General features: G+C 43.9%; 1 protein-coding gene across 1 annotated transcript in view; it reads right to left on the reverse strand.

Moving 5' to 3' along the window:
• The window catches only part of PPP2R5A (protein phosphatase 2 regulatory subunit B'alpha), a 91,029-nt gene that overhangs the window by 9,250 nt on the left and 68,687 nt on the right, over positions 1-13,092 (reverse strand). The window contains exon 8 of the mRNA XM_074949298.1: positions 5,903-5,956. Within this exon, the coding sequence (XP_074805399.1) occupies positions 5,903-5,956 (54 nt within the window). The remainder of the gene's footprint in view (positions 1-5,902; positions 5,957-13,092) is intronic.

The raw sequence follows: 13,092 nt of genomic DNA on the forward strand, positions 1-13,092 counted from the left end.
CAAGAGGCATGGAAAGGGAGTCACGCTTATTAAAACTAGCTGTCCCAGTTTTGCTGGATTTACAGTGTTAAGCAGTTTATTTACATAAATACATTTTCTTAAAATGAAGTCTTGGTAATTTTTCTGTTGCTTAATTAGCTTACAGCTTAGTTTCTTAATTATATAATTATGCTGAGACTTTGGTTCCTTGGTTACATAACTGAAAATTTACAAGCATAATAGCTTATTCTCCTGACTGCCTCCCCAGGCACAAAACCACCTGAGCAATGCAAGAGAAAAACAGATAATATTTTCAGACAGTTAACATTTGCCAAACAAAACAGAATAGTGAGAAATTACTATTTGCACCTCTACTTGGAGTATGACTTCATTAAGCTCAAGTCCTCAGGTGCATGAAACTAAGGGTTAACTAAAGAGTCTAAAGTTTCCATCATCTCCTGGAATCAGTGTTAAGGACACTTAATTGTGTCATTTAGTATCTTTAAATATCTTCTTTCTCAGCTGGAATGAGTAAATGTGTCATATCCAGGCCTAAGAAGTAAGGAAGTTAGGTGTGTCCCTATGGGGATATGACCTTCAAAGAACTCCGAAAAAAAGAAACAGCTTTTTTTATTTTTCAAGTATACATCAGCTAGATACCCATGCCTGGAAATTACAATGCTAAGGAAGCCTACAAAGAACAGGAACCAGTTAATTAACATGGACTGCATATTTTAAAAGTGCTGCTTAAGCATTACTGTTTAAATGTTTTCTTCAAACAATACTAAAACCCCAAAAGTCTATTTACTAAGGCTAGCATACAAACATTTGACTTAGTGCTCACACTAGACAAAGCGTTTACGAAATTTGGATACTCCAATCTTGACAGCTGCTTTAGACTTCACAGGGGTTCAACTACAGCCATATGTACCTGTTGGACAATCCCCATTATTTATAGGAATTGTGTATCGAGCTTGCTGCTCACAGAACCAAGCATTCCTGAAGTGTCAAGACTACAGCGCAGTGACACTCAAAGTGTCTCCTATGGCTCTTTGAAGCACATGGTTTTAAAACAGTGTGATTTACTATAGTAACAACCAATTAAGTTATCAACTTGCATTATGTTGTTAATCTGGATACAAGACAACCTTAATTCCCTCTAAATACCATCGGACCTGCCGCAGCAGGGAGTGGCGCCTCTCCCTAGCGCGCACCTGCCGCAGCAGGGAGTGGCGCCCCTCCCCGCCGGCCCCAACATGGACCTGCCCCGGACTTGCTGTGGCCAGAGGAGAGGAGCCCCTCCCACAGCCAGGAGCTGCTGCAGCGAGAAAGGGCTGGGGGGAGTCCCCTCCCCCCACCACAGCCCCAGGGCAGCCTGCACCTCAAACCCCTCATCCCTGGCCCCACCCCAGAGCCTGCACCCCCACCCAGAGCCCTCACCACACCCCCACACCCCAACCGTCAGCCCCAGCCCTGAGCCCCCTCCCACACTCCAAACCCCTCGGCCCCACCCCCACCACATGAATTTTGTTATGTGCACCAATATGAAGGCGATGTGTCACACTATTGAGAGCTTTAACCACACTGGAGGAGTTGATTTGGGAGCAAGCTGGAACAAAAGGTTTAATTTATAAGATAACTACAGTTTTGATTGAAAAAGATATTGCTAGGAAAACAACCCAGATGAAAAGATGGGAGAGGGATTTGGACAAAGAAACTGATCTAGATCGAGTGGGTCTCTGCATGGGAAAGGGGATATACATCTTCAATTTGTGTAGCTCACAAAGAAAATGTTTATAAATTACTGTATAGATGGCATTGACTCCAGACTCCCATCATATTTTTGCTACTCAGGACATACTCTGTTGGAGGGGATGCACAGAAAAGGGAGCATACTTGCACATGTGGTAGTTGTATTGAGGTATAAGACGGTTTTGGGAGGAAATTATTAGAGATTCATTTTATAAGAAAATGCCAGCTTCCTAGAGATCCCCTGAACTGCTTACAAAATGGTCCAGTAAAGGATCTTCACTTTAAACAAATTGACAAATTAATTTTTTTTTATTGTTAGCAGCAAGATTTTGTATTGCATAATACTGGAAAAATGTGACTTCACCTATGGATTTGTGGTATAGTAAAATATAGACTGTCTTTGTAATGGAAAAGCTTTCACACCAAGTACGTACACATGAGAAGCACCAAACAGAGGATAGGTATTTAGAAATTTAGTCACCTTTTTAGTGTACTCAGGAGAGGAAGGGTCCCCAGCCAGCAAGCCAGAATCTTCTGCTAGGTGCTTTGAATATTAACCTGATCCTAAGTAATAACTAATGTATGATGTAGTATGTTAATGTTTTATTATAACTTTGCCGTAACAATTTAAAAAAAAAAAGAAAATGACAGTACTTTGTTTAGGAAAGTGGATCACTGCATATGCACAATTTTCAGTTTAAAATACAGTTTTATGCAAAAATAGGGTCTTCTCACTTAATGTATCTGTTCCACATGTTCAGTCAAAATCATATTTGCTTATTTAAAGCAGTAAGAGTAAGTTTTTAACTACGTTTTATTCTTGCTAGCAGATTGAGCTGGATTCTGTTCAGACTCATGCATCTTTAAAATCTAGTTAAAATTCTTTTGATCACTGGGCTAAATTCTGCCCTGTGTTACACGTGTGCACATTCTTTGACAGTGGTAGGACATGAATTGAAAGCAACAGTATAACATGATGGAAGTTACTGGGTTTTTGTGCTGCTTCATCTATTGTGGAGATTTGTAACCTTTCAAAGTTGCTTTATATTTCTGATCTCTTTCTCCTTTAAGCTGTTGCACAATTCTGTCATCTAGATCCAGGACCTTGTGATCCCACTTCTGAAAAATTGTACTCCAGAATCTTAGCTTTTTAATGTATTTCTAGCCCTCATGGCTGCAAAAGTGTAAGCCAATATTGTCTTGCTGAATATACAAAGAACCTGAAATAAATCTTCAAAAGGAATAAACTGCTCCATTCAGCTCAGGGTACATCTACTCTGAAATTCAACACTTGCAGCTGGCCTGTGTTAGCCGACTCAGGTTCACGGGGCTGTTTGATTGTGGAGCAGACGTTCAGGCCTGGGATGCTCCAAGCCCAAACATCACCAGGTGTTGAATTCCAGTGTAGACACACACAGAGTCCTGTGGATTGTCTGGCCATGGAATTGAACATTTTTGCCACCGAAATCTGACATTATGTTGAAGCCAGGTGCCTGATACTTTGTTTTCAATCTCTTTGCCTTGCTGGGACCTGCCTGCAGCTGCTTCTTGCTTTAAAACTTTTCCCACAATGAGGAGTTAATTGGATTGTAGTGCATGCTCTCTGCACTGTTCTGTGGAAACAGACAGCAGGGAGTTGGGGAACCAGAACTGGAATGTGGCTTGCACCTGTGGAGCAAAGAGAATGACAGTGTAGTCTGGCTAGCAGGGCTACCTGGAGCCTAGGGCTGCAGTCAGGGCCTGCTGCAAGCCCTCTCTTCCGTGACATATAGAATCATACAATATGATGGTTGGAAGGGACCTCAGGAGATCATCTAATCCAACCCACTGCTTAAAGCAGGACCAATTAAATCATCCAACAGATTTTTGCCCCATATTCCTAAATGGCTCCCTCAAGGATTGAACACTCATCCCAGGGTTTAGCAGGCCAATGCCCAAACCACTGAGCTATCCCCCCAAAACAGACATCATCCATTGATTTGAATAAGGCAGTTCACACCTCTTCTTGAGTTGTTGTTTCAGTCTGACTGTAGACCCAGGAAGACAACACTGCATTGATTTGCAATCTGTTTTGCATGTTTTCAAGGTTTTCTTCAATCATAAGGCCAGAGACAACCTTTTTTTTTTAAAGTTTGGATTCTGGATTACAGTTTGTATCCATAGATTCTTATATGCCAAGAAGCTCTAACTTTTGTCATTTGCTCCAACTTTTTGGGGCACCTACACAACCATATCTAAAGAATATTTGCTGTGTACATGTCAATATTATTGTCTAAACACGATTCATTTTTCTTTTACTGAGAAAAACCAAGCCTAACTGACCAAGTAAACAACAATCCTGCACTGATCAGTAGATAGAGCTGGTCAATAATTTTCTGTTTTTTTTTTAAAAAAAAAGCGGTTTCAACAACATTGAATTTTTTTGGTGGGAAAATTTCAGTATTATACAAAAAAAATCAATTTTCCACTGGGGAAAAACAAGAAAATTTTGTTTCGGATCAGATCATCCCAAATCGAAACATTTCAGTTTGTTGGCTGACCTGCTGCTGCGTATCATGGGAGAGGGAGTCTGGCCAGGCCCATAGAGGAGAATGGGGGAGAAAGGCACCTGAACTGCAACTCCCAGGAGGCACTCTGGCTACTCAGACAGTTAAGTGTTGCACTGACCTCAAACAAAACATTTTGATTTTGGAATCAGAGCGGGTACTGGGCTCTTGGGGACTGATCTTAAGATGGAATATTTTTGTGGGGGCCCCCACACAGTACTAAACAGGCAAGTTCTTATCATAAAGAGTGAATAGGGGACCCTCTTGAGCTGCTCGAGGCCCTACACAATTTCTTAGTATGTTTATGCCTAGTGCCTGCTCTATTTAGAATGTCACCAGATAGGGTTGCCAACTTTCTATTCGCACAAAACTGAACACCCTTGTCCCGCCCCCTGCCCCGCCCCTCCTCCTAACATGTCCCCCTCCCTCTGTCACTCACTCTCCTCACCCTCCCTCACTCGCTCATTTTCACCAGGCTGGCTCAGGGGTCTGTGGTGGGGGAGGGCTGCAGCTGGGGGTGTGGGTTCCGGGGGGGGAGCCAGAAATGAAGGGTTCAGGGTGTGGGAGGGGGCTCTGGGCTGGGGTGTAAGGGCTCCAGCTCGGGGTGCAGATTCTGGGGTGGGGCTTGGGATGAGGGGTTTGGGGTATAGGAGGGTACTCCAGGCGGAGACTGAGGGGTTCAGAGGGCAGGAGGGGGATCAGGGCTGGGCCAGGGGGTTGGGGGGGGGGGGAAGTGGGGTGGAGAGGAGTGAGGGCTCCAGGCAGCGCTTACCTCAAGCAGCTCCCGGAAGCAACCAGCATGTCCCCCCTCTGGCTCCTACACAGAGGCGCTGCCCCATCCGCAGGTGGCACCCCCGCAGCTCCCATTGGCAGCGGTTCCCGGCCAATGGGACCTGCGGGGGCAGCACTTGGGGCAGGGGCCTCGTGCAGAGCCCCTTGGCTGCCCCGACGCATAGGAGCCGGAGTGGGGGACATGCCAGATGCTTCCTGGGAGCCGCACGGTGCAGAGGCTAGCAGGGAGCTGCCAAGTGGACTCAGGCAGCGGTGCTGACTGGAGCCACCAGAATCCCTTTACAACCGGGTGTTCCGGTCGAAAACTGGATACCTGGTAACCAGATTTCATTTCCTTGAAATAAAGATTTCAACATTTTGTGTTTCAAAGTTTTTCAGGATCTTTCATTCCATGAAACATTTCAATATTTTTACTTTTTGTCCCAGTTAGGGATGAAAACAAATGTTAAAATATCAGAATTTCCAATTGGACAGAAAAATCTAATTTCTGATCAACTAACTGGGAAGGCATGGCCAAGAACCCTGAGGATCATTTCCCTATACTGAGGTCAGTCACATGATCTCAGCAATTTAACTATTTTCTAGTCTATATTCCCATTTTTGTCACAAGTTATTACCAATAGATATAGCTGTGCTTTCAAAATCAAAAATTATTTCTCTTTTTTGGCAAGTGTCCTGGATATACAAACCCTAATTTTTCCTGAAGTATCTACAGTTAATTACTTAAAATTAGCATTGGCAAATAATGCTATCACTGATGTGAGAGTTGCACTGACACATTTTAGTTCAGATGGGAAATACAAAAATAAAATACTCAGTTGAAAAATACTTACTGGTTCTGTTAATGTCGTATCTTTTTCCAGGAACTGTACAACACAGTAGGCCAGCTAAAATGTAAGTAACACAGTTATTTAACTATTTTAATTGACACTATTAAGACAACACAACATAACTAAATATCACAAATGATAATGGAAGCACTTTAATCAGCAAAATAGCAGTAGGCCTTTTAAATTTTTCTTCCTAAGTGACGGATATAGCTAAATTTAACTAAAAAAGCTAAATATATTTCAAACTATTGTATCTTTTAAAAGCCTTCAGTATGTCTGGAGGCTTAGTTTCTTACCCTAGAAAAGGCTTCATTTTTTATTAACCAGGAGATTCGATTGCTGTAATGCAGATTCAGCATTTAGACAAACAGTCTTTTCTTGACTTCAGCTCCTCAATTACCAATAAGCTGTGTTTCAATGTCATGCACATTCAAAACTACTGCTAGCCCAAAAGTTAGGTTAACGCTGAGTTAAGGTTGAGAATACAGATCACCAATTTAATGGTAAAATCTAGGAAACTGGAAATCTAGGAAATGAGGTGGGTGAGGTAAAATCTTTTAATGGACAAAATTCTGTTGAAAGAAGAAAAGGAGTACTTGTGACACCTTAGAGACTAACCAATTTATTTGAGCATAAGCTTTCGTGAGCTACAGCTCACTTCATCGGATGCATCACAAAAGCTTATGCTCAAATAAATTGGTTAGTCTCTAAGGTGCCACAAGTACTCCTTTTCTTTTTGCGAATACAGACTAACACGGCTGTTACTCTGAAACTTCTGTTGGTGAGAGAAACAAGCTTTCGAGCTTAATACATAGAGCTCTTCTTCAGTTCTGGGAAGAGAACTCAATGTCACAGTTAAATACAAGGTGGAAAAGATTATTTAGCATAAGTAATTAACACATATTTCAAGGGACCATTCAAGGTGAAGTGGCCCGTTAACACCAGTTGGAAGCTGGGGTGGGGAGGCGGAGGTTGTTAGTTATAGATTGTTGTAATAAACCCTCAAAATCCAGTGTCTCTATTCAGTCCATAATTTTTAGTGTTTAGTAAAGTTATGAGTTTAAGCTCCCAGGCTCATTTTTTGAAAGTGTCTTGCAAGTTTCCTTTGAGGATGAGGACCGACAGGTCAGATACAGCGTGATTGCTTTGTGAAGAGCGGTCGCCCACAGGAGATACAGCGTTTCTGTCTTTTATTTTTTGTGGAGTGTCCTTTTTCTGGTCCTCTGGACAGACAACTTAAACTGCCTCACAGATATCCACCGTAACTTCAACAACCAAAACCCATCCAATAAACTCTCTCTGGAACACACCCACACTAGCATCAATTTCCTTGACAACACAATCAGAGTCAACAATGGAACCCTACAGACAACTACATACAAGAAACCAAAGGATCATTCCACACGTACCTTCATAGATCCAGTGCCCACCCCAAATACACCAAGAAATCTGTTATCTACAGTCAAGAACTCAGATACTCGTAGGAACCTATTCTGCGGAAGGTCCAGGATATACATCTTAGCACACTCAAAACTGCCTTCAACGACAAACATCCTCTGACCACACACCCCTAGTTGTCACCTACAGCCACCCAACACTGGAATCAATATGGGGTATAAGAACAAAAGAACAGCCATAGTGGGTCAGACCAAAGATCTATGTAGCCCAGTATCCTGTCTTCCAGCAGTGGCCAATGCCAGGTGCCCCAGAGGGAATGAACAGAACAGGTAGTCATCAAGTGATCCATCCCGTTGCCCATTCCCAGCTTCTGGAAAACAGAGATTAGGGGACACCATCCCTACCCATCTTGGCTAATAGCCATTCATGGACCTATCCTCCATGAATTTATCTAGTTCTTTTTTGAAGAACGATCTTGGCCTTCACAACATCCTCTGGCAAGGAGTTCCACAGGTTGACTGTGCGTTGTGTGAAAAAATGCTTCCTTTTGTTTGTTTTAAACCTGATGCCTATTAATTTCATTTGGTGTCTCCTAGTTCTTGTGTTATGAGAAGTAAACACTTATTTACTTTCTCCACACCAGTCATGATTTTATAGACCTCTGTCATATTTCCCTTAGTCATCTCTTTTCCAAACTGAAAAGTCCCAGTCTAATTAAGCTCTCCTCATATGGAAGCCGTTCCATACCCCAATCATTTTTGTCGCCCTTTTCTGAACCTTTACCAATTCCAATATATCTTTTTTGAGATGGGACAATCACATTTACAAGCAGTACTCAAGAGGTGGGTGTACCATGGATTTATAAAGAAGCAATATGATATTTTCTGTCTTATTATCGATCCCTTTCTTAATTATTCCTTACATTCTGTTTGCTTTTTTGACTGCCGATGCACACTGAGTGGATGTTTTCAGAGAACTATCCACAACGACTCCAAGATCTCTTTCTTGAGTGGTAACAGCTAATTTAGACCCCATCATTTTAGATGTAGAGTTGGGATTATGTTTTCCAGTGTACATTACTTTGCATTTATCAACACTGAATTTCATCTGCCATTTTGATGAGATCCTTTTGTAGCTCTTCACAGTCTGCTTGGGACTTAACTATCTTGAGTAGATTTGTATTATCTGCAAATTTTGCCACCTAACTGTTTACCCCTTTTTCCAGATCATTTATGAATATGTTGAATAGGACTGGTCCCAGTACAGACTCGTGGGGGACACCACTATTTACCTCTCTCCATTCTGAATACTGACCATTTATTCCTCCCTTTGTTTCTTATCTTTTAACCAGTTACCAATCCATGAGAGGACCTTCCCTTTTATTCCATGACAGCTTACTTTGCTTAAGAGCTTTGGTGAGGGACCTTGTCAAAGTCTAAGTACACTGTATCCACTGGATCCCCCTTGTCACATGCTTGTTGACCCCCTCAAAGAATTATAATACACTGGTGAGGCATGATTTCCCTTTACAAAAACCATGTTGACTCTTCCCCAACAAATTATGTTCATCTATGTGTCTGACAATTTTGTTCTTTACTATAGTTTCAACCACTTTGCCCAGTAATGAAGTCAGGCTTTCTGGCCTGTAATCGCTGGGATTACCTCTGGATCCCTTTTTAAAAATTGGCATCACATTAGCTATCCTCCAGTCATTTGGTACAGAAGCTGATTTAAATGATAGGTTACAAACTACAGTTAGTAGTCCTGCAATTTCACATTCGAGTTCCTTCAGAACTTTTGGGTGAATACCATCTGGTCCTGGTGACTTATTACTGTTTAGTTTATCAATTTGTTCCAAAACCTCCTCTAATGACACCTCAATCTGGGACAGTTCCTCAGATTTGTCACCTAAAAAGAAAGGGAATCCCAAACCTGAGCCAATCACATCCTCAGCTGTGAAGACCAATGCAAAGAATTCATTTAGTTTCTCCGCAATGGCCTTATCGTCCTTGAGTGCTCTTTCACATCTGCATCTTTCAGTGGCCCCAGTGGTTGTTTAGCAGGCTTCCTGCTTCTGATGTACTTAAAAAAAAAGTATCAAATAACTACAACCCATACTCGATAGAGACCCCATCCTGAAAGCAATCTTACCTGAACCCTCTTTTCTGGCCTTCAAACAACCCCCCAACCTCTCCAAGCTCATCATCAGAAGCAAGCTCCCCACAGACCAGGACACAACAACTCAAAGCAACACCAGACCCTGCCAGAACAGATGCAAAATCTGAAGACATATCTCCACTGCTGCAATGATCAAACCCTCCACAACACACCTTTCAAGATTCATGGGAACTACACATGTCTATCATAATGTGGTGTACCTCATCCAGTGCACTAAATTCCACAATAACGACTACGTGGGTGAAACCAGACAATCACTATGCACTTGAATGAACTCACACAAGAAAATGACAAAAGACAGACAAAAACACCACATCACCTGTGGGTGAACACTTTTCACAAAGCGAACACGCGATATCTGACCTATCAGTCTCATCAGGAAATCTGCACAATACTTTCAAAAGACGAGCCTGGGAACTTAACTTCATAACTTTGCTAGAAACTAAAAAATCATGGACTGAATAGAGAGACTGGATTTTTGCCTTATTACAACAATCTGTAACCCTCCAACTCCCCCCCAACCCAGCTACCTTCTCCTCCTCCCCACCTTTCCTTCACCCCAGCCTGTGACTGGAGAGGTGTCAACAGACCACTCCAGCTTAATACATATTTCAAGGTACTGTTCAACTATTTATGCTAAACAATCTGTTCCACCTTGTATTTAGCTGTGACACTGAGTACATTTCCCAGACCTGGAGAAGAGCTCTGTGTAAACTTGAAAGCTCACCCACCTTTTCTCTCTGCAACACTGATCTCAAGGTATAGAAGCGTCCAGTTAACGCATTCAAACAACGAATTCTGTTATGTATTGATACCATGCAATAACCACGTAACTATGACAAAGGCATTTTAGTGTTTGAAATCCCAGATTTGATTAAAACGATTAGACACAGTTCCCTCTGAGTATCTTAACTGTGCATTTCCATAGTTAATACGTTTGGATTTCTTTTAAGTGTAACCTTAATTCTGAATTTCCTGGGTTTGCAATGCTCGATTTTGGGATAATTACAACATCTCTAATGTTGTTTTTTACCCTTGAACTGTTGATACATACTCTCAACATTACCTCCATTTTAACATAGTTTTTGGCTGGAAATTTCTTTAGTTTTTTTTTTTTAATTAAATGTCATATATGAACACTAAACAAGAAGCCCAATTAGAATATTGGCATGTGAGATTTCCAATTATTTGAAGAAACACAGCTTCAACCTTAAACTATGTTTTTAAATTTTAACTTGTAAGGGCATATTCACCAGTGCAACGTAAGTAGGGCCCTACCAAATTCACAGTCCATTTTGGTCAATTTAATGGTCACAGGATTTTAAAAATCTTAAATTTCATGATTTCAGCTATTTAAATCTGAAATTTCACAGTGTTGTATTGTAGAGGTCCTGACCCAAAAAGGAGTTGTGGGGAGGAGGGGGGGGGTGTCGCAAGGTTATTGTAGGGGGGGGGTTGCAGTACGGCTACCCTTACTTCTGTGCTGCTACTGGCGCTGCCTACGGAGCTGGGTAGCTGGAGAGCGGCGGCTGCTGGTTGGGAGCACAGCTCTTAAGGCAGAGCTGCCACCAGCAGCAGCACAGAAGTAAGGATGGCCTGGCATGGTATTGCCACCCTTACCTCTGCACTGTACCTTGTGAACAAGCAGTATGGATGGAAAAGCACATATGAGACAACCTCCCTATGGGAGGAGGAATGCATCCGTGCTTGATCCCGGGCTGTGATTTTGGAAGGAGCAGAACTGCTGGCACTTCCTGTTGTGTCGCATGGCGAATAGGTCTATCTGGAGAAATCCCCACCTCTGGAAGATTGAATTTGCGACATCTGGGCGAAGGGACCACTTGTGGCCGTGAAAGGACCTGCTGAGGTGGTCTGCCAGCTCATTCTGTACCCCGGGGAGATACAACGCTTGTAGGTATATTGAATGTTCTACACAAGTTCTACAGCATGAGGGCTTCCTGGCACAGGGGAGAAGAAGAGCATGAACCCCCTTTGTTGATATAGAACATTGCCATGGTGTTGTCCATCATAACTGATACACATTGTCCTGTTAAGTATGCCCGGAAGGTCTGGCATGCCAGGCGCACCGCTCTCAGTTCTCTGACGTTGATGTGGAGAGCCAGATCTGCCTGAGACCTTGAGTCCTGCAGTCTCCTTGATGTGCTCCCCAGCCCAAGTTTGATGCGTCCGTCACTAGCAAAAGAGATGGCTGTGGACTGGTGAAGGGGACCCCTGAGCACACCTCCTGAGGGTCGAGCCACCACAGAAGGGAATCGAGGACTGGGTGAGGCAGGGTCACATTGATACTAACCGCTGAGGAGGCTGCGAATGGAAGTGTCTCCACTGAGTTGATGGCATATAGAGGCCCAGGGACCTGAGGGTGGCTCTGGAGTCCTTCAGGCTGGTTAGCCTCTTGCCCATTTTCTCCGAAAAAAGTCTCACCCTCAAAAGGCAGGTCTTGTATGGTCTGCTGGATCTCATAGGGGAGACCAGAAACCTGGAGCCATGAGCCCCTTCTCATGGCTACTCCTGTGGCCATAATCCTAGTGGCAGCATCTGCCCCGTCAAGTGCGGCCTGCAGTGACGCCCTGGAGATCAGTCTCCCCTCCTCGACCAAAGCCGAAAATTCGGCACAGGAGTCAGAAGGGAGCAACTCCGTGAATTTAGCCATCACCGAGCAGATATTGTAGGAGTACCTGCTGCCAATGGCCTGCTGGTTAGATAGTCAGAGTTGTATTCCCCCCGTTGAGTACACCTTTCTCCCGAATAGGTTTAGTTTTTTTAGAGTCCCTATTCTTGGGGGAAGGGCCCTGAAAGCCTTGCTTCTACCACTGGTTAACAGCGTCCACCACCAGAGAGTCAGGCTGGGGGTAGGAATATAAGTGTTAATAACCCTTGGAGGGCACAAAGTACCAGCGTTCGTTATGCTTTGCGGTGGGTTGCAGCGAGGCTGGGGTCTGCCACAGGGTATTAGTCATGTCCATAATTGTCTTTCTAAATGGTAAGGCGATACGGGAAGGGCCAGAGGGTCTGCATCATCTACCACAGGGTCTGCATCATCTACCACTTCCTCCACCTGAATGGCCAGATCCTGGGTGACCCGACGCAGCAATTGCTGCAACACCCTGGAGTCGTCCAGAGCTGGGGCTATGTAAGTGCCCGCCAGTGCCTCATCTGGTGAAGACGAGGAGGCCGCCATCAGAGGAGGTGGTTGCTCTCTTCCATCCCTACCCAAGGGATCTTGTGACCCTGGGGGGACTGTGGTTGGTGGGCACGGGTATTGGTGCCGACGTTGGGTCCTATGCCGGTACAGACGTCTGGTGTAGCGTCTGTGCCAGGGTCTTCATCAACGCTGTCACAGCCAGTGTCGATGTCTGTGCTGGTGCTGTCATTGGTGCCGAAGGCACAGCCAGCACCGTAGCAGCAGTCTGAGGCGCTGATGCCTCTGGGGCCGATGTTGGTGACAGTGCCGTGGTCAACGGCATTGACACTGGAGGGAATGGCTCAGTTGCTGGTCGTGGCGGAACAAATGTTGCAGATGCCACTGATGCAGCTCCCGAGCAGGATCCTTGGCTCCGACCCTGGCCCTGATGGAAAGACCACGGAGTCCGAAAGGA

This window comes from Natator depressus, chromosome 3 (assembly GCF_965152275.1).
Source record: "Natator depressus isolate rNatDep1 chromosome 3, rNatDep2.hap1, whole genome shotgun sequence".
NCBI classification, from domain to species: domain Eukaryota; kingdom Metazoa; phylum Chordata; order Testudines; family Cheloniidae; genus Natator; species Natator depressus.